The sequence below is a fragment of the Lampetra planeri genome, chromosome 18 (assembly GCF_965212315.1).
Source record: "Lampetra planeri chromosome 18, kcLamPlan1.2.h2, whole genome shotgun sequence".
In the NCBI taxonomy this organism is placed as follows: domain Eukaryota; kingdom Metazoa; phylum Chordata; class Hyperoartia; order Petromyzontiformes; family Petromyzontidae; genus Lampetra; species Lampetra planeri.
This window is the reverse complement of record NC_136124.1, coordinates 12,466,649-12,482,029: the sequence shown is the minus strand read 5'-3', so window position 1 is coordinate 12,482,029 and position 15,381 is coordinate 12,466,649. Positions and strand designations below refer to the sequence as shown.

Genomic DNA, 15,381 nt, shown 5'->3' with positions numbered 1-15,381 from the left:
GTACGAGACAGGGCTTCTGTATTGAATGAGGCAGTGGCTCTACACTGGGTGCATTACTGTGGCTGGCAGTTAAGGGGACACAGTTTGCACGATAAACATTTTTAAATCCTTTATATTAAGTTCACTTGCTTGCTCGCGCGCTTACGACCGTGCAAATCTTTCGGTCGTTTTTTAACCCACTTCCCGTGATCCAATCGAGCTGACATTTTGCACACAGACTCGTTGTGCGTGACAATTTCTTTTCGTGAAAATTTTTTTCCAAAATTTTACACTTTTTAGGTAAAAAAAATTATATTTAATTACCAATTGCTTAATGGTGGCAGGCAATCATCTGACCCATAGGTGGCAGCCATCTCAAGCCAGAGGACAAGAGGACTCCAGCCGCCCGTTTCAAAGACCAATGTGGGCTAGGTTGTGGCCCATTGAACACGCATATAAAGGATTTATAGTGAAAAACTTTGTTTTTACGGGTTAATTTTTACGACTCAACTTAATTTTCTAGCCGGCTTCAAAAGGACAAAAAATATATACAGATGATTGTAGCTCTAAATAAATCTTGGTGACTTCTTATCAATGGCCGGATGCACGCGGATGAAAATGTGAGTTTTAATTAAGCACTACTCCCCTACTGAACACGTGGAAACTGCGCGACAGGGCGCCAAATTCTTTCAGCCATGGTGGATACAAATTAAAAATAAAAAGGCACAATTCATTCTTCCGCAGTAGTTTTTTTTTACTTTTCATTTCCAAGATTTGAAAAACCCTGCTCAAAATAATCATTTGTTTGTAAAACGGCATCGAAAAGCCCACTTAAAAAAATATAATAACATTATTATTATAATATAAAAAAAATCATGCATTTTGTCAAAGACGTCATCGGTTTTGAGTGCTTGTGTGAAGCTGGCACAATGAAAGTCAAACTGCTGTGCCCCAAAAACCCAAGTTGCATCAACAAACGCGCTCCACTCTCCCATGGGGGCTTAGCAATAATGATTGTTTTCTCCTGGACGCGAGTCCTGGTGAAAGACCGGAGTAAAAATGAGAAACAATTCACTTAACTGCCAAAGCCAAATTCAGCAACATTTCATTTCCGAATGAAACATAAAACAGGCAATAAAATAAAAGTCCGAAAACCAAATGTTTTAAGATACTGGGTCAAGCTTTTACACCTACAGGAGATAATTTGGCACCGTGTGGCTGCAAAGATGTAGGATCCGGTTCCAAAACCTTTATGCAGAGACGGAGCGGTCCTGGGCGAGACGCGCCGGTGACACGCGGCTTCGGCAGGTTCCCGGCAGAACCAACGATGCTGAAGAAATCGAACCCCCCCCCCCCTCCGCGTGTGTGTGCTGCTGCAACTGAAATGAAGCACTCGCTCGAAAGCCTCGGCATTGAGGCCCCAACTGCCCAGAACAACGTGGGACTCGGTAACACTGCCGTGACACGGCAGCACCAGTCGCAAGGCAAACTCCGCAAGCACTCTTTCGCTTGGCCAGTACCAAAAGCCATGTGTTGGTCTCCCGACGGGCAAAGCGTTTGCTCCCCTCAGCTTTCCTCTTCTGAGTCATTAATTTGATTCTTCTAGTCGTGCTGTTTTCCCTACTTTTTTTCCCCAATTCAAAATATGTTTTTCTTTGCTCCATTGTTGTGGCATTTTTCACTTCCGACTGAAAAAAACGCGGCAGTTGGGAGAGAGAGAGAAAAAGAGTCTTCCGCCCGCAAACGGACGCTCACCGTCCCCACCCGTTTTGTTTAACTCGTCTCGTCCTCACTTTCTCTCGTTTAGTCGTCTGCGCCGAGACGTGCCCGGAGGGGGGGGTGGGGGGTTGAGATGCCACCGTCCCCTTACTGGTTGTTTTTGGCCTTGGCGTGCGTGAGGATGTGCGACTTGAGGTTTGTTGACTGTGCAAACTTCTTGCTGCAGCCATCGAAGGGGCAGACATACGGTCGGTCGCCTGTGTGGATGCGCACGTGCGTGCGCAGGTTGAAGTCCAGCGAGAAGCGCTTGCCACAGCCTTCGAACGTGCACTAGGTGGTAGGGGGGCACAGGGTGTGATAGGAGAGAAGGGGTGTTAGAAGGATGCAGAACACTGGACTTCATAATCAACCTAGGTTCTTGCAATCAATAGTGAGGCATTAATTCTATACCCCGGGGTAACATTTATCTAGTATTCAGCCATGTGTTCTAGTATTCAGCCATGTTCAGAAGAATATTCAGTTGGGAAAAACATTCAATATATCAGTGCCCACTTTGAAAGTCAATGGTTTGGCGTCTCTGCTCAAATGATGAAGGGGCAACACTATATCCACTGGTGGTCTCCCTGGCGAGTGGTGGAAATTTGACATTCCCAATTTGGGAGAGTAATATTGTTGACCGTTGACTTTGCACAAAGCGGTACTCATTTTGGAAAACCCATGAGGATAATGGGTTATGCTGAAAACTGTTGAGGACTTTCTGAGGCGTAAGTACATCAAATGGGTTCTAAAACTCCATATTTGTGGGTTTCCTCGAGTATTCCAGATTCCTTCCACTTGAAAAATATTAATTCAATTGGCCCAACATCCCAATATAGAAGCCTCCTAAAAAATAGTCTAGAAACTTGGAGACATTTTCTTGAATAAACAGAATTTTTATTTCAACAAAATGTGTTTATTTCAATACAAATGTAACACTAAGACGTTCGCCCCCTTCAGGTGAGTAAGTTTAGAAGCTAGAGTAAAAATAATACAAATGTAATATGTATCAAAGGAAAACGCTGAACACAAGTTACATGCAAGATAGCGATTTCTTGAAACACTACCCCGCTGGTGGGAATAGTGAAGAGGAAAGAGATGAGGGGAACCCAGAATCGTGGAGATGACCCCAGGTCAGCCAAGCTCCTACTCGCGTTAAAGACGCAACACAGATGTTGTCTGTAGTAGTCGCAAAGGTGGGCTTTGTATACTGGGCTATTTCTGAAATTATTGTTTAACTTAGTTTTGATATTCCGAGTGTAAAAATTAAACTTCCAGAGTGCCACAACAGCACCCTCTAGTGATGGAATTGGCGTTCAACTGCCTGAGGTGTACTGCACTGCATCACTCCATTACTGATATTGTAATTCAGGAGTACAGCATTACCAATACATAAACAATTAGTACGTATTGTGTACTATGCTAATGCTGGTGAATATGACTGGTTATATAGGACACCAAATGATCCTACGACTCCCCAGACCATTGATGCACTGCAAATCTGCACACGAAGGCATCCATGCAACCTCACCACAAAGCTGTAGCCAACACCAGTACAGAATCAGAATTTTTATTTAGACCGGAAGAATCCGATGAGCTATGAAGCTCTTTTTCACAGATGTCCAGTATCAGCGGGTCAACAAGTGAACAAATATATGTATTAATAACAACCTTAACATTAATAAATAGCATTAACATCACCCCATATCTTAAATAATAAACCCACAGCCTCAACACTAACCCATAGCATTAACATTGACCCACCACTTAAATAACCCACAACCTTAATGCTAACCCACGGCCCGCCAACTTGCGGCTTTAACTCTGACCTACAGCCTCAAAGCTAACCCATGGGCCTCAACACAAACCCACGACCTAAACATTGGGCCATGGTCTCACCAACCCACGGCCTCACCCACAGCTTCAACACTGACACATGGCCTCAACAATAATCAACAGCCTCAAAATTAACTGTCTTTTCACAAGCAGAGAGCACCAAGAGCCTGACTTTTCAGGGTCCAACAATCCATTGATTCACATTGTTATACTTAACATTACATGCCTTGAATTGATTAGTGTAAACGGTTCACGTGACCCCTGTAGCCACTAGAGGTCACTACATTCACTGTAATGCTAAAAAAACGTTCTTGCGAGGTCACATATATTGTGCATTACGGGAGCCAGCATCCATTCATCTATGGAGCCCATTCCGCAGAGAATATAAAATATTTGTCTTGTTAGAAGCCAAGCTTCAAGTTTAATTTGTTTAACTAGGTAACACATCAAGAGACCAAGCTTGTCTCATTCGCAAATGTTGACCTGGGGCCACATCCGCCAGTAGTGGGTGACTGCTATGTAGAATCCCAATTTAGACATTTGTGGGTGTTTGAATTTGGGTCCCTGATGCCGGGGACACAATCACCTACAAAATGACACCAGGTGAGATTGAATGCCCGGTGCGTAGTATTATTAGGGTCATCACACCCCGCAATAATAATCAGGGCAGGCGGGCGGGCGGCCGCTAGTTTTCTAACCGTGAACCTCTGCAACACAACCGGCAAATGCGCTACCGCGAAGGCCAGGTCACCACCAGGGCATTTAGAGGTGAAATTAACTCCAATTTCCATAGGTTTCAACGGACACATAGCCCCGGGTTCGAGAATGATTTTAGATGAATATGAAACAGCAGGCTACGGCTTATTGGGTTGAATCTTGCTCGCCGAGTTATTGCAATATTTTCCCTGCCGTACAAGTTAGGGGCCATCCATTTAGTACGTACGCGTGGAGGGGGGGTTAACCCAAATGCGTACTCTTGCGGATGGGGGGTCTACTGACAATGTACGTACGCATAGGAAACGGGGGGGGGGGGTGAAGCCTCGATAATAATTTGTCTACATTGGTCTTTAAATGAGCTATCTGTTGGCTTAAACACGTTAATATTATTCATCCTTGATCGTTTCTGCGTGGATTAAATATCGGCCGTTCAATAGGATTCGGGGGGGGGGGGGGGTGCGTCAAGCGTACGTACGCAGGTGGGGGGGGGGGGGTGTAAAAAGAACGCGTGCGTGCAGGGAGGGGTCAAGTTGACAGATTTTTGCATATGTACTAAATGGATGGCCCCTAATTACTCCAACACACCAGTTACCAAACACCAACCCAATGTTCCAAATGAGATATTAACAAATCTAAAATCCCAGAAGAGCTCACGTGAAAAAAGACATCCCAACCAGAATTCAGTGAAAAATTAAGTTGTGAAACTTCAAATATTTGTAAAGATCACTATTTCGACACAATTATGTACTTCAAGTGGCTGGTTTATAAAACCCTGCAGTACTTGGCAGTCTGCTCCACACGAACCGATGGTTCTACAGAACGATCACTTTTCAATATTTATCACGGTAGTGAGACAAGACTTGAGGTCGCGTGATCCGACTGACTTGAGGCGAGTTTGAGAGTGGCAGGAGGTGGTGGTGGGGGGGGCTATGGCCATGCTGACCTGAAAGGGCTTCTCGCCTGTGTGCACCAGCTGGTGCCGCTTGAGTTTGGAGCTCTCGACGAAGGCCTTGCCACACTCAGCGCACACGTGCACACGTGGCCCGTGGGTGTGCAGGTGTTTACGCATCGCAGAGTTGTCACGGAACATCTTGTTGCATCCCTGGAGCATGTTAACGCGCGCACACACACACACGGGTACAACGAACGTACCCATGCAAAATCACAATTATGTATACTTACACGTACACTTACATAGATGCGTGCAGAGGTACACATATACAGGAATAAGAACACACATGTACGCATGTACAAAGACCCCCTGAATAGCCTAACATAGTTTTGGAGCAAGTGCTGTTTGCGAGCATGGTACACGAAGGGGTGGGTAGTCAGCACCACGCCCGACAACCTTCGTCTCCTCAGTGGCGATGTTTTCACACCACACCAGATACTTACTTGAGGCCAAGTCGACCTAGATGAGGCCCAGGATCGGTTCAGATAATCGTAACTGGTGTCGGCCGTGACCGGGAATTGAACTCGGAGTCAGCTAGTTCGTCGCGCAGCACGCTAACCACTTAACAACCTCTGTACATGTAGGCATGAATACAAATACTGTCAGACACGTGAAAGAGCATGTCATACACACAAGTATTGCGTGTCCCACTCACACATGCACAGATACACATACTGCTAGGTACATGTGAATGCCAATGAAGGTTAGGGATACTGAAAAGGATGAACCTATATATGGCAGCCTTAACATGTTGACCGACACCTGCTATAGTTTTTACGAATGCTGTTTATTTTAACAGTATAGACTGAAATTGAACAAATGATTTAACACCGAGTACACACATACATACATTAGCAAATCCCCATGCACTCTCACACCAGCATGCAAACAGGTGCCAAATGAACACACAGACATGTAAACACACAAACACTTGCACACATATAGGAATATATCAATGCATATAACCGAAATATATGCAACACCACCAACCACCCCGACACCACCACAGCATTGTGGCATGCAAGGTACTCATGTACAGGCCAAGTACACAACTGTTTGTTCAGCACTAGGGGTGTGGGCAGCCTACATCCTTAATGAAATACAAATCTACAATGCAACAGGTACTTGTTTACAGGCCAATCTCGTGGAGGGCCAGGTAAGGTCATTGGTTACCAAGTCGATGCATCTCTGCTGCAAAAACAAGAGCCAGGACTCGTATCCGATGGTGGAACAGAGCATGCGGTGGAAATTCTGCATTCCCATGGTGAGGCAGGATAACTGGTGTTGTGACTTCCCACCAAGTCGCATTAATTTCATTAGCCCTGGAGAGACCCGCAAGCGGGATTTGAACTCGCAACGTTACAACTGTGGGTCAAGTTTACTAAAACAAGTGCCATTGGGCCAGATACACTGATACAATGTGTATGAAAACATTCCCATTCTTGCTTATAGGCTATTTGGGCAAGCAGTACTTTTAGCGAGTGCCTATTGAGCGGAGTGCGGTGTGTCGAGGCCAGAACGATGACTGACAAACCACCTTCTGTGCCTTCCCTTTGGTAACAGTATTTCGTTTTAAATGGTCCTCTTTGCGTTGTACTTTCGGAAAAAAAGCCGCAAAGCATGAACAAAATGTGCCGGCTACATGCACACACACAACACTTAAGTAATCAATCACTTCATACAGTTAATAATTCATTTACCCATTTGGAAGCTTTTTAAAATTACATTGTATTTGTCTAGACACACCTAGATTGGTATTGATTTCCTAAATGCATTTTGTTATACAGTATATTGCTTATTCTTTTCTTACCAATTATATCCCATTCGTATTATTGGTGTCAAGACATGCAGAGGACGGCCCGTCCATCAGGACTCTTTCCGCACAGCTTCACATCAAACCGGGGAATGACCCTGCTACCCTATGAAGCAATCCGTGGACAAGTCTGAAACTACATGGCAGCCGACACGGTACAGTGCAGGGGACTACAGCAGTCAAAGTAAAACATTGTGTAATGGGCAGCTACCCTGTGAACACTCCACTTTCAGTGTGTAACCACATAGCAGGAGGTAATTACTTTTATTTTAAGCGATAAACGATTGCAAAGACAATTAAAATGCTGCAAAAGTTTGCCATCATCAGCTTGGGTTCATGTGCAGCAGTTGCTTTCAAAGCAAACAGACCACAAACAATGTAAAGCCTACACAATCATATCACAGAGCTGTTGAGGTAAAGTAAACTGAACATGTTAATTTTAAAACAGTATCATAAAAGTAACCAAATAATCAGATTAGACTACATTGGAAATACCAAACACAAGACTACTTCTAAACAACTTGAGTGATATTGTTTTAAAAATTTATTCAGCGACTGATCGCTTTTCAAAAATGGCAGTATTAGGGTCTCAATGGCATACATAATAATGAAACAAATATCTTGCTGCTCCATATCCATTATGGATTATCTGCCAATCACTATCTCTCGAAAATCAAACGGACCAAGTTGACCAAAATCAAAAGAGTTTTACCTATCCTGGCTTGATCACAACTTGGGCAAGATTCTTGTCCCAATAGGAGACACAAAATTAATGAAAAAGTCAGGCCATACTCAATCACGATCAGGTTGGCTGGAGTGAGCCATGCTTCAGAGGCAGTGAGCTCCCTTAACAATTGGATTTAGAGGGGGGGGTGTAAGGGGTACAGACCTTGTGTGGACAAGCGATCGTCCTTGGAGACTCCTCCTCCTTGGGTTTCCGGGGCTTCATTCTGGCGCAAGGGGAAAGAGGCAAGGCATGGAGGGCATGAAGGCAGGACATACAACATGCCCAACCTCAAATACCTCCACAACTGTATTCTACGTAAGCATTTTCTAAGTTAAATTTCCCAAAAAATATATGTACAATTAAATGGACTTGCTCCTCCCTACATTCATGACCATATGCTGCATCAAGCTCATTAAGATCCTCAGACTGTGCATTGCTAACTGTCCCACGGTCTAGGCTTCAGACTTGCGGTGATTGCAAATTGTGCCATCTAAACTCTGGAACTCTTTGCCTTTTAGGACTTCCAAGACACTGCACATCTTTCAAATCTCGACTAAAAACATGTTTAAAATGGCTCTCGGTAGTTTTCAAACATCTTTTTGACTTCTTCTTTCCTTGGTTAATATTAACTAGTTCTGCCTTTTTATGCATAGCCTCCTGAGAATGATTGTTTAAGGGCACTTTTTCATATTCTTGGGTCTTTCGGTAAAGTCACGTAAATAGGTTCAAAGAAAATAACAAAACGAACAAATACCTATTGACGTGACTTTACCAAAAGCCCCAAGAATATGAATTCCTGCAGTCACGAAAGCTTTAAGTCAAGCACTTTATACATTTAAATTATTATTAGATACGACTCTTTTCACAGAAGTGGTTGATGGTGCTCATCAACTTTGGCAGCCATAAGCCCGTCATGTAAATTCCACATTCCTATGGAGATGGCAAAATAACTCAAAGTGGTACGACATTTTACGGACTGTGTCGGTATGAGGGCCGAAATGACCCCCACTTGGATTTGAACTTACAAAATTCAGACTGAGCCAAGCACTCAAAGCAACAGAGCCACATGGACAGGTAAGGTGGCTGTCCAGAATAAAACCCTGGAAACAAGTGCTTCCGGCATAACAGCCATGTCACAGCCATTATGAACGCCAAAGGGAGAGACATCAAAGCCACGCTATTGCAACAATATCCCTAACATAAGCACTCTTTGTTAGAAAACACTACCAAAGTAATGAATAAGTGAACCAATGGACAAGCTACGAATGTTCGGTGTGGCGACGGCATGCACACGCGTGCACCTTGCAAACTCCGCTAGCTGTTTTGGGTCTGAGAGGTCGACGCCAGGGATTCCGCCGGGCGGAAGCTTCTTGCCCGTGATGTACTCCGAGTAATCGGGCAGCGGCGAGCCTCCCGACACCACCTCCTCTGCCAAGTCCTCCGCCTCCCCGTCTGATTTCTTGTCATCCGCTGAATAGGACGTAGGAGGGGTCAGGGGTTGGAAAACGTTAAAGCATGGAGAAAACAAATATCGCGAGAATCAAGAATAATTTCCAAAACACCTTAAATGAGAGCAGCGGCCGTGATGAGACCAGACTCTCCTGCCAAGCACACTCCTGTAAACTTGTGCTACCCTCATTTTGAGAAAACACTTTAAGACGCGGCAGGGAAAGCATGATGAAAGTAGCACTGCAAGATGCCTCTGCAGTGGGAAACGCCGGCCAGGGGAGAAGATTTGGACAAGAACCAAAGGCTTCTGTCCTTTGCCAGGAGCCTTCAAAGGGTTGCAGCGCCTAAGGATAACATAAGCCTGTTTGTGGCCCCTGTCCGAAAGGTGTAGAGCATTTTTTTACCAGCCGAACTTAGGATAAGCTGTGATATTACTTACCTTGCTTAACTGCCCAACTGTGTTGTCTGTAGGGAGATAATAATTTGTGGATCCGTACAATAAAATAAATTCCTAAGGAAATATTAACAAATTCACTAAACTATACACTAAAATCGTACAGTCATACAACAAGCAGTAAATTGCATGTGCAGAAATCGATTGTTTTAGATTCACGCGTGTTTATATATTCTATACTCGTATCACTGTAGAATTAATTTACCAACCACGAGACCAAAAAACTAATCTAACAACCAGAAACCGTGCCAAATGGTAAAATTACATAAAATCGTGGAGGTGGTGATTTAATAGATCTCTGGGAGTTAGCTTAAAAACTCGACGACAAACATTACAAGACGTATAAATTGAACCTCAAACCGCCACATGAATGGGACAAACACAAGATGATGAATGGCTCCAAAACAGGCGCTCGAGTGACACCCAAAGGTCTACGCAACCACGGGGAAAGCCTCGACCCAGACAGCAGTGCTGATGTAAGAGTAGATCTTGGTGCTCAGAAAATTAAACTTTTCCATTGCAGCAGCAGCAGTCCGTCTACAAAACCCATGACAACGGCACACAAACATCAATCAAGTCATGGGTTCCTCGTTGCATAAAGAGTGCGAGACAGCGCTCATATTTTGCCGAGATATTTAACCTCATGGCATCATTTAGATAGCACAAACAGAATACAATAGGCCAGAGAACATTAAAAAAGAACTCAACTTTACTGCAATGGATGGGAGCTATAGATTGTATTGTAAACACCAATATGACGTGAACAACATTTGATGTACGATCACGGCTGATGATTAATTATATTTGCAAGTGTTTACTGGTCACGCAGTCCTCAGCCTCGCTCTTTTTTTATAGGCATGTGACGACTCACTACGTTGCTGCAATTCAGGGTCACGATTTCATCAATAATGGATTATTTTTGGTCTTTTTTCCTTTGTGCTGGAGGTATTGCTGGTCTCGTCTGGATGCTGTTCTGTCGTCTCATCTGCCTTGTCCATATTTTTAGCGCAGTCTTTATTTTCACTCAGTTTCCCTCTTTGTACTGCCCACTTATGTTCCGTCTCATTTGCTCCAATAACCATGAATCCTGACAGCTTCCAAGACGCACAATTTGATGTGCGAATCCTATTTTAAATCACACAATCGTTTCGCGTCTATTTCATAGCTCGGTTACCAATTTTTCTAAGGTTATTAAGAGGAAGACCTTGCAGAGAACGGCTTGACAATGTGAGAGCTTGGTGCCAAAAAGATGTCGCCACTACCTGAGCATATTGGCACAAGACGGAGGAAAGTGGAAACAACAAATGACGAAATGTGCAACGGACACCTACGGGTGATCTGCCCATGGATTGTGATGATGGTATCGGCTATCCACGAAAGCATCACCCGGTCTTGAGACTTTTACAAGAGGTTCTGGCTCTGATATGTTGGGACAAGTCCATTAACTGTATGGACATGACGTGAAACGCTTGGCCCCCTAACATCTTGCTGCCTATGCACTTCTAAATTTGCCCATTTAAACATCCGCACACCTACGGTTATAAACATTTCGGTGTACAAGTAGATTCATCATTAGGGGTGTCAAGATGGATAAATTACTCTACAGCGTGCATCAAATCGCGCGTTAATCGATGAACAATTATTGTGAATGTAGGTTAATCATGCTGCCTGGATTCTCATAGCTCATTGGATTCCTCCAAGGATAAATAAAGATTCCGATTGTAAATTGCCCACAACGTTAAGAAGACTCGATTCTCGAATCTCTGCGGTAAAAAAACATCCCTTACGAAGCCATGTCAAACACAAACGTGTGTTGTCTGTGTGTACAGCATACAATAACACAACCTATCCGGCTGGGTGGCGCTCTTGTTCAGATATTGGTAGATACAATCAGTGGCTCCGTCCATTCAATTGTCACCCGCCACAGGGATGTGTCCACCACTTGTATTCGGGGCTGCCAAAAAGATAACCAATCGTTGCCCATCATGAGAAGGGGGGGGGCAACAGTTGTGGACTTTATATTTCTGGCATCTCTCTCAACTCCAGGGGGGGTGTGCGGGCAATGCGTGACAGTGGCCAGCGGGTGGCGTGAGGTTGCCGAGTAGCCGCGTGTGACCAGCGAGAAGGGAGCGAGAGAGAGGGCAGTGAGTGAGCGTGGCTGTGTAGAGACAGAAAGTGAAAGGCGGCACGACGACGGCGAGCGAACTCGGTCGCTGCCCCACGACTCTCACGCACGCCGGAAAGCGTGAGAGTCGCCGTCGTGAGACGTGGGCGAGCCAAGGACGCGAGAGAGAGGAGCGTTGCAGTCGCCGGTTACACAAAAACTACGTACAAATACATCGCTTTGGGGAGAGACGAGATCGAAAAAAACGTCCTTGAACGCTTTACGCAACCGCGCACTTGTTTTTTTACGATTTGCGGCGCCGTCTGCTGTACGAGACGGCACAATCCTCAGCGCCACGACCCGCGCACAACAAAAACACCCCCCCACCCCAAGCCGTTCTCTCTCGTACACACTCACAAAAAAAACCCAAATAAATTTGCGCGCGCCGCACTACGAAAACGTCGCTGCTCGCCGTGGGCGCGAAAAATATATCGATCCATGAGGAGAAGGGTGCATCGGGGCACGCTGCGAGCGGCGGAATCGTCGAGCGAAGCGGCGGCCCTCCCGGGGCCCCCCGCGCCAAAACGCGGCGGCCATGACGCCGCCATCTTCCCCGCCGCCATTGAAGTGGCGGGGGGGGGAAGATGGCGGCGCCCAGGGGCCAGCGCAGCAGCACGGGGCCGAGCCGCGCGGCGAGCGAGAGAAGGAAGCTCTCGTTCGCTCCACTCCTCCTCTCGCTCGTCCACGACAACAAAACAATTAACCACTCGACATTTATGCGGGGAGACGAAAGATAACGCATCGTATTCGAGGCGCGCGAAGCTTTTTCTCGCTTTCTCCCCCCTCCTCCTCATCGCCCCGAAAGCTTCGCGCGCGCGCGAGTCTCGGGGTAGAAATTGCGAAGAGCGAGCGCCGCTCGTCCGTCTCGCCGCGGCTTCGTCGTTGTGAGTTTGTGTTGTTTGTCGCGCGCAGGCGGAGGCTGAGCTCGTTTGCTCTCTCTCGGTCTTATCGTCTAAAGTTCAAACGCGTTCCCCCCATTCAATGGTCGTCGGGAAGGGGCGTTCGTGTGGCCGGCTCCTGGCGGCGTGTAAGTCCCACGCCGCCGTGGGTCTTAAGATTAATTGCTTTTTAGTTCAACATCGGACGATGGGTGGTAATGGTTTGGCAAGACTTGCGAGTTTAAACGATGCGTTTTGTAAAAATAAGACCCAAGATAACGGGATGCAGTCTAGATCGAATACTATACCCCACAATAAAGCTGACTGCACATTTACACTGTAATGTTTACAGTAACACGTAAACACAATGTACCCGCAAATAAACATTCGACCACTCAACGTGTCCGGCAGTCAAGAGTGGATGGTGGGGAGACGTGAGGCATGGACGTTCTCAGTGAATTGTGATCTATTCACTTAAATGGGAAACGACTGATAGAAGTCAAACAACTCGAGACAGCCAGACATGATGATGAACACCACATGGACCCGCCATACAACACCACGTGAGGCCTGTTGTTGATCGACTATGGTGGTGAGCACAGTCCACAACACTCGACAATAACACGAAGTGATTGTGTGATGCTGACGGACGAGGGTTATCGTTGTCGAGAAGTGACTGAATGGTGCTCACACTCCCCACAACATGACAATGTTGTCGATGGCCAACCACGCGAAACTCACCCGAGGCCCACATCGTGACCGAGAATTCCCCTTCCAGGGTCTTGATCTGAACTTTCTTCTGCTCCCAGCGGCGCGGCGGCCTTTCGGGCAGCACCTCGCCGGCCTCCAGCTGGTAACCCCGCCTGACCGAGCCACCTCCTCCTCCCCCCTTCTTCCCACCTCCCTTCTTCGACGGTCTCGCCCTGGCCGCCGCCAGCGCAGTGGACGGGACGGACGAGGTGGTGATGGTGGTGATGGTTGTGTTGGGCTGCATTGCGGCCAGAGACCTCTCGATAAGATCGTCATCGTCATCTTCGTCGTCGTCCTCCTCCTCGTCGTCCTCTTCCTCCTCCTCCTCGTCGTCCTCCTCTTCCTCCTCCTCTTCGTCCACGGGCACGGGGATGAGGATGTGGTGCTGTTGGTGGTGGTCCTCGTAGGCCGACACGGTGAGGCCGCCGCCGTCATCGTCGTCGCCCACGAGCTCCTCCCGCGTCTGCACCAGAATCACCTCCTGCTGCTGCAGGTGCAGGTGGTGCTCGTGCTGCTCTATGGGCTGCAGGGCGATCATGCCCGGCGAGTGGCCGTCCACCTCCATGAGCGCCGAGCCCAAAGCTTCCACGGCGATCGTCTCCACCTCGATCTCGTGCAGCTCCACAATATCGGCGGGCATCTCGCCGCCCTCCGTGATGTACAGCGCGTCGCTCGCCTCCATCTCCGCGAGCCCCGGGGCCGGGCCCTGCCTCCTCCTCCCTCCTCTCACTCTCTCCCGGCTCGTCCCGTTCAGCCGAGGGCTCCTCCTGCTGCTGCCGCTGCCGCCGCTGGGTGACTCAAAGCCACTCGCCGCCCTCGCGTCTCCCGCCTTCTGCCTCTGCTGCTCGCACGGCCCCGCCTCCTTATCCTGGCCCCGCCTCCTTATCTGGCCCCGCCTACTTATCCTGGCCCCACCCCACTTTGTAGGCCCCGCCTCGTTTTCCGGTGACTCCGCCCACGTTCGGCTGTATACCGCCCACTCCCTCGGCCGCCTCTTCAAAATCCCCGTTACACTTTCGTCAATAAAACTGTGCGGCCCTGAAAAAGAAAGAAATATTTGCAGTTTAATTGTCGACGTTTCGGGCAGAGCCTCCCTCCCTCCCTGCTTCACAACAGAGAGACTCGCGGCGTCTCCAAATCTTAACCACTCCCCAAATCCTATCCAATGTTGCCTCTTTGCCCTCTGTGTTATGATGTCAAGGAACCATTGCCCGAAACGTCACCTTGTTTATATTATTTTCAAAGCCGCAACGCTTTCTTGTTGCCTTTCGTTCAATGAGTGCCCCCCTCCCCGCCCTAATAGCCCCGCCCCCTCCGACTGTAGCCCCGCCTCTCTGGTTGTAGCCCCGCCTCTCTGGTTGTAGCCCCGCCTCTCTGGTTGTAGCTCCGCCCCTCCGACTGTAGCCCCGCCTCTCTGGTTGTAGCCCCGCCTCTCTGGTTGTAGCCCCGCCTCTCTGGTTGTAGCCCCGCCTCGTTTGTCTTATAGCCCCGCCCTCTTCCACTAAGGCCCCGCCCCTGTCGTAACCCCGCCTCTTCAGTCCGCTGGAGGGAATCCCCCCTCGCCCTTATAGCTCCACCCCCTCCCGCTGTAGCCCCGCCCCTCTCACCGTAACCCCGCCTCTCTGGTTGTAGCCCCGCCCCTCCGACTGTAGCCCCGCCTCTCTGGTTGTAGCCCCGCCCCTCCGACTGTAGCCCCGCCTCTCTGGTTGTAGCCCCGCCTCTCTGGTTGTAGCCCTGCCTCTCTGGTTGTAGCCCCGCCTCTCTGGTTGTAGCCCCGCCTCTCTGGTTGTAGCCCTGCCTCTCTGGTTGTAGCCCAGCCTCGTTTGTCTTATAGCCCCGCCCTCTTCCACTGAGGCCCCGCCCCTGTCTGTTGTAACCCCGCCTCTTCTGCCCCCCCCCCCAACGGT

At 47.9% G+C, this 15,381-nt stretch overlaps 1 protein-coding gene across 1 annotated transcript; it reads right to left on the bottom strand.

Moving 5' to 3' along the window:
- Positions 1–712: 712 nt before the first annotated feature.
- Positions 713–14,356, bottom strand: LOC144723684 (transcriptional repressor protein YY1-like). The gene is made up of 5 exons (XM_078602604.1): positions 13,466–14,356; positions 9,081–9,249; positions 7,942–8,002; positions 5,231–5,389; positions 713–2,028 (listed from the first exon to the last, which is right to left on the bottom strand). Exons 1-5 carry the CDS (start codon positions 14,154–14,156, stop codon positions 1,846–1,848), a joined length of 1,263 nt encoding a protein of 420 aa, XP_078458730.1. The 5' UTR covers positions 14,157–14,356; the 3' UTR covers positions 713–1,845.
- Between the last annotated feature and the right edge of the window lie 1,025 nt (positions 14,357–15,381).

Bases quoted from the DNA above. Each gene is read 5' to 3' on its own strand.
- LOC144723684 (XM_078602604.1), bottom strand. From the start codon at position 14,156: ATGGAGGCGAGCGACGCGCTGTACATCACGGAGGGCGGCGAGATGCCC. The intron at 9,250-13,465 runs GTGAGTTTCGCG...CGTCCTATTCAG, and splicing joins GGTCACGATGTGGGCCTCGG to CGGATGACAAGAAATCAGAC. The intron at 8,003-9,080 runs GTGCACGCGTGT...CCCTTGCGCCAG, and splicing joins CAGCTAGCGGAGTTTGCAAG to AATGAAGCCCCGGAAACCCA.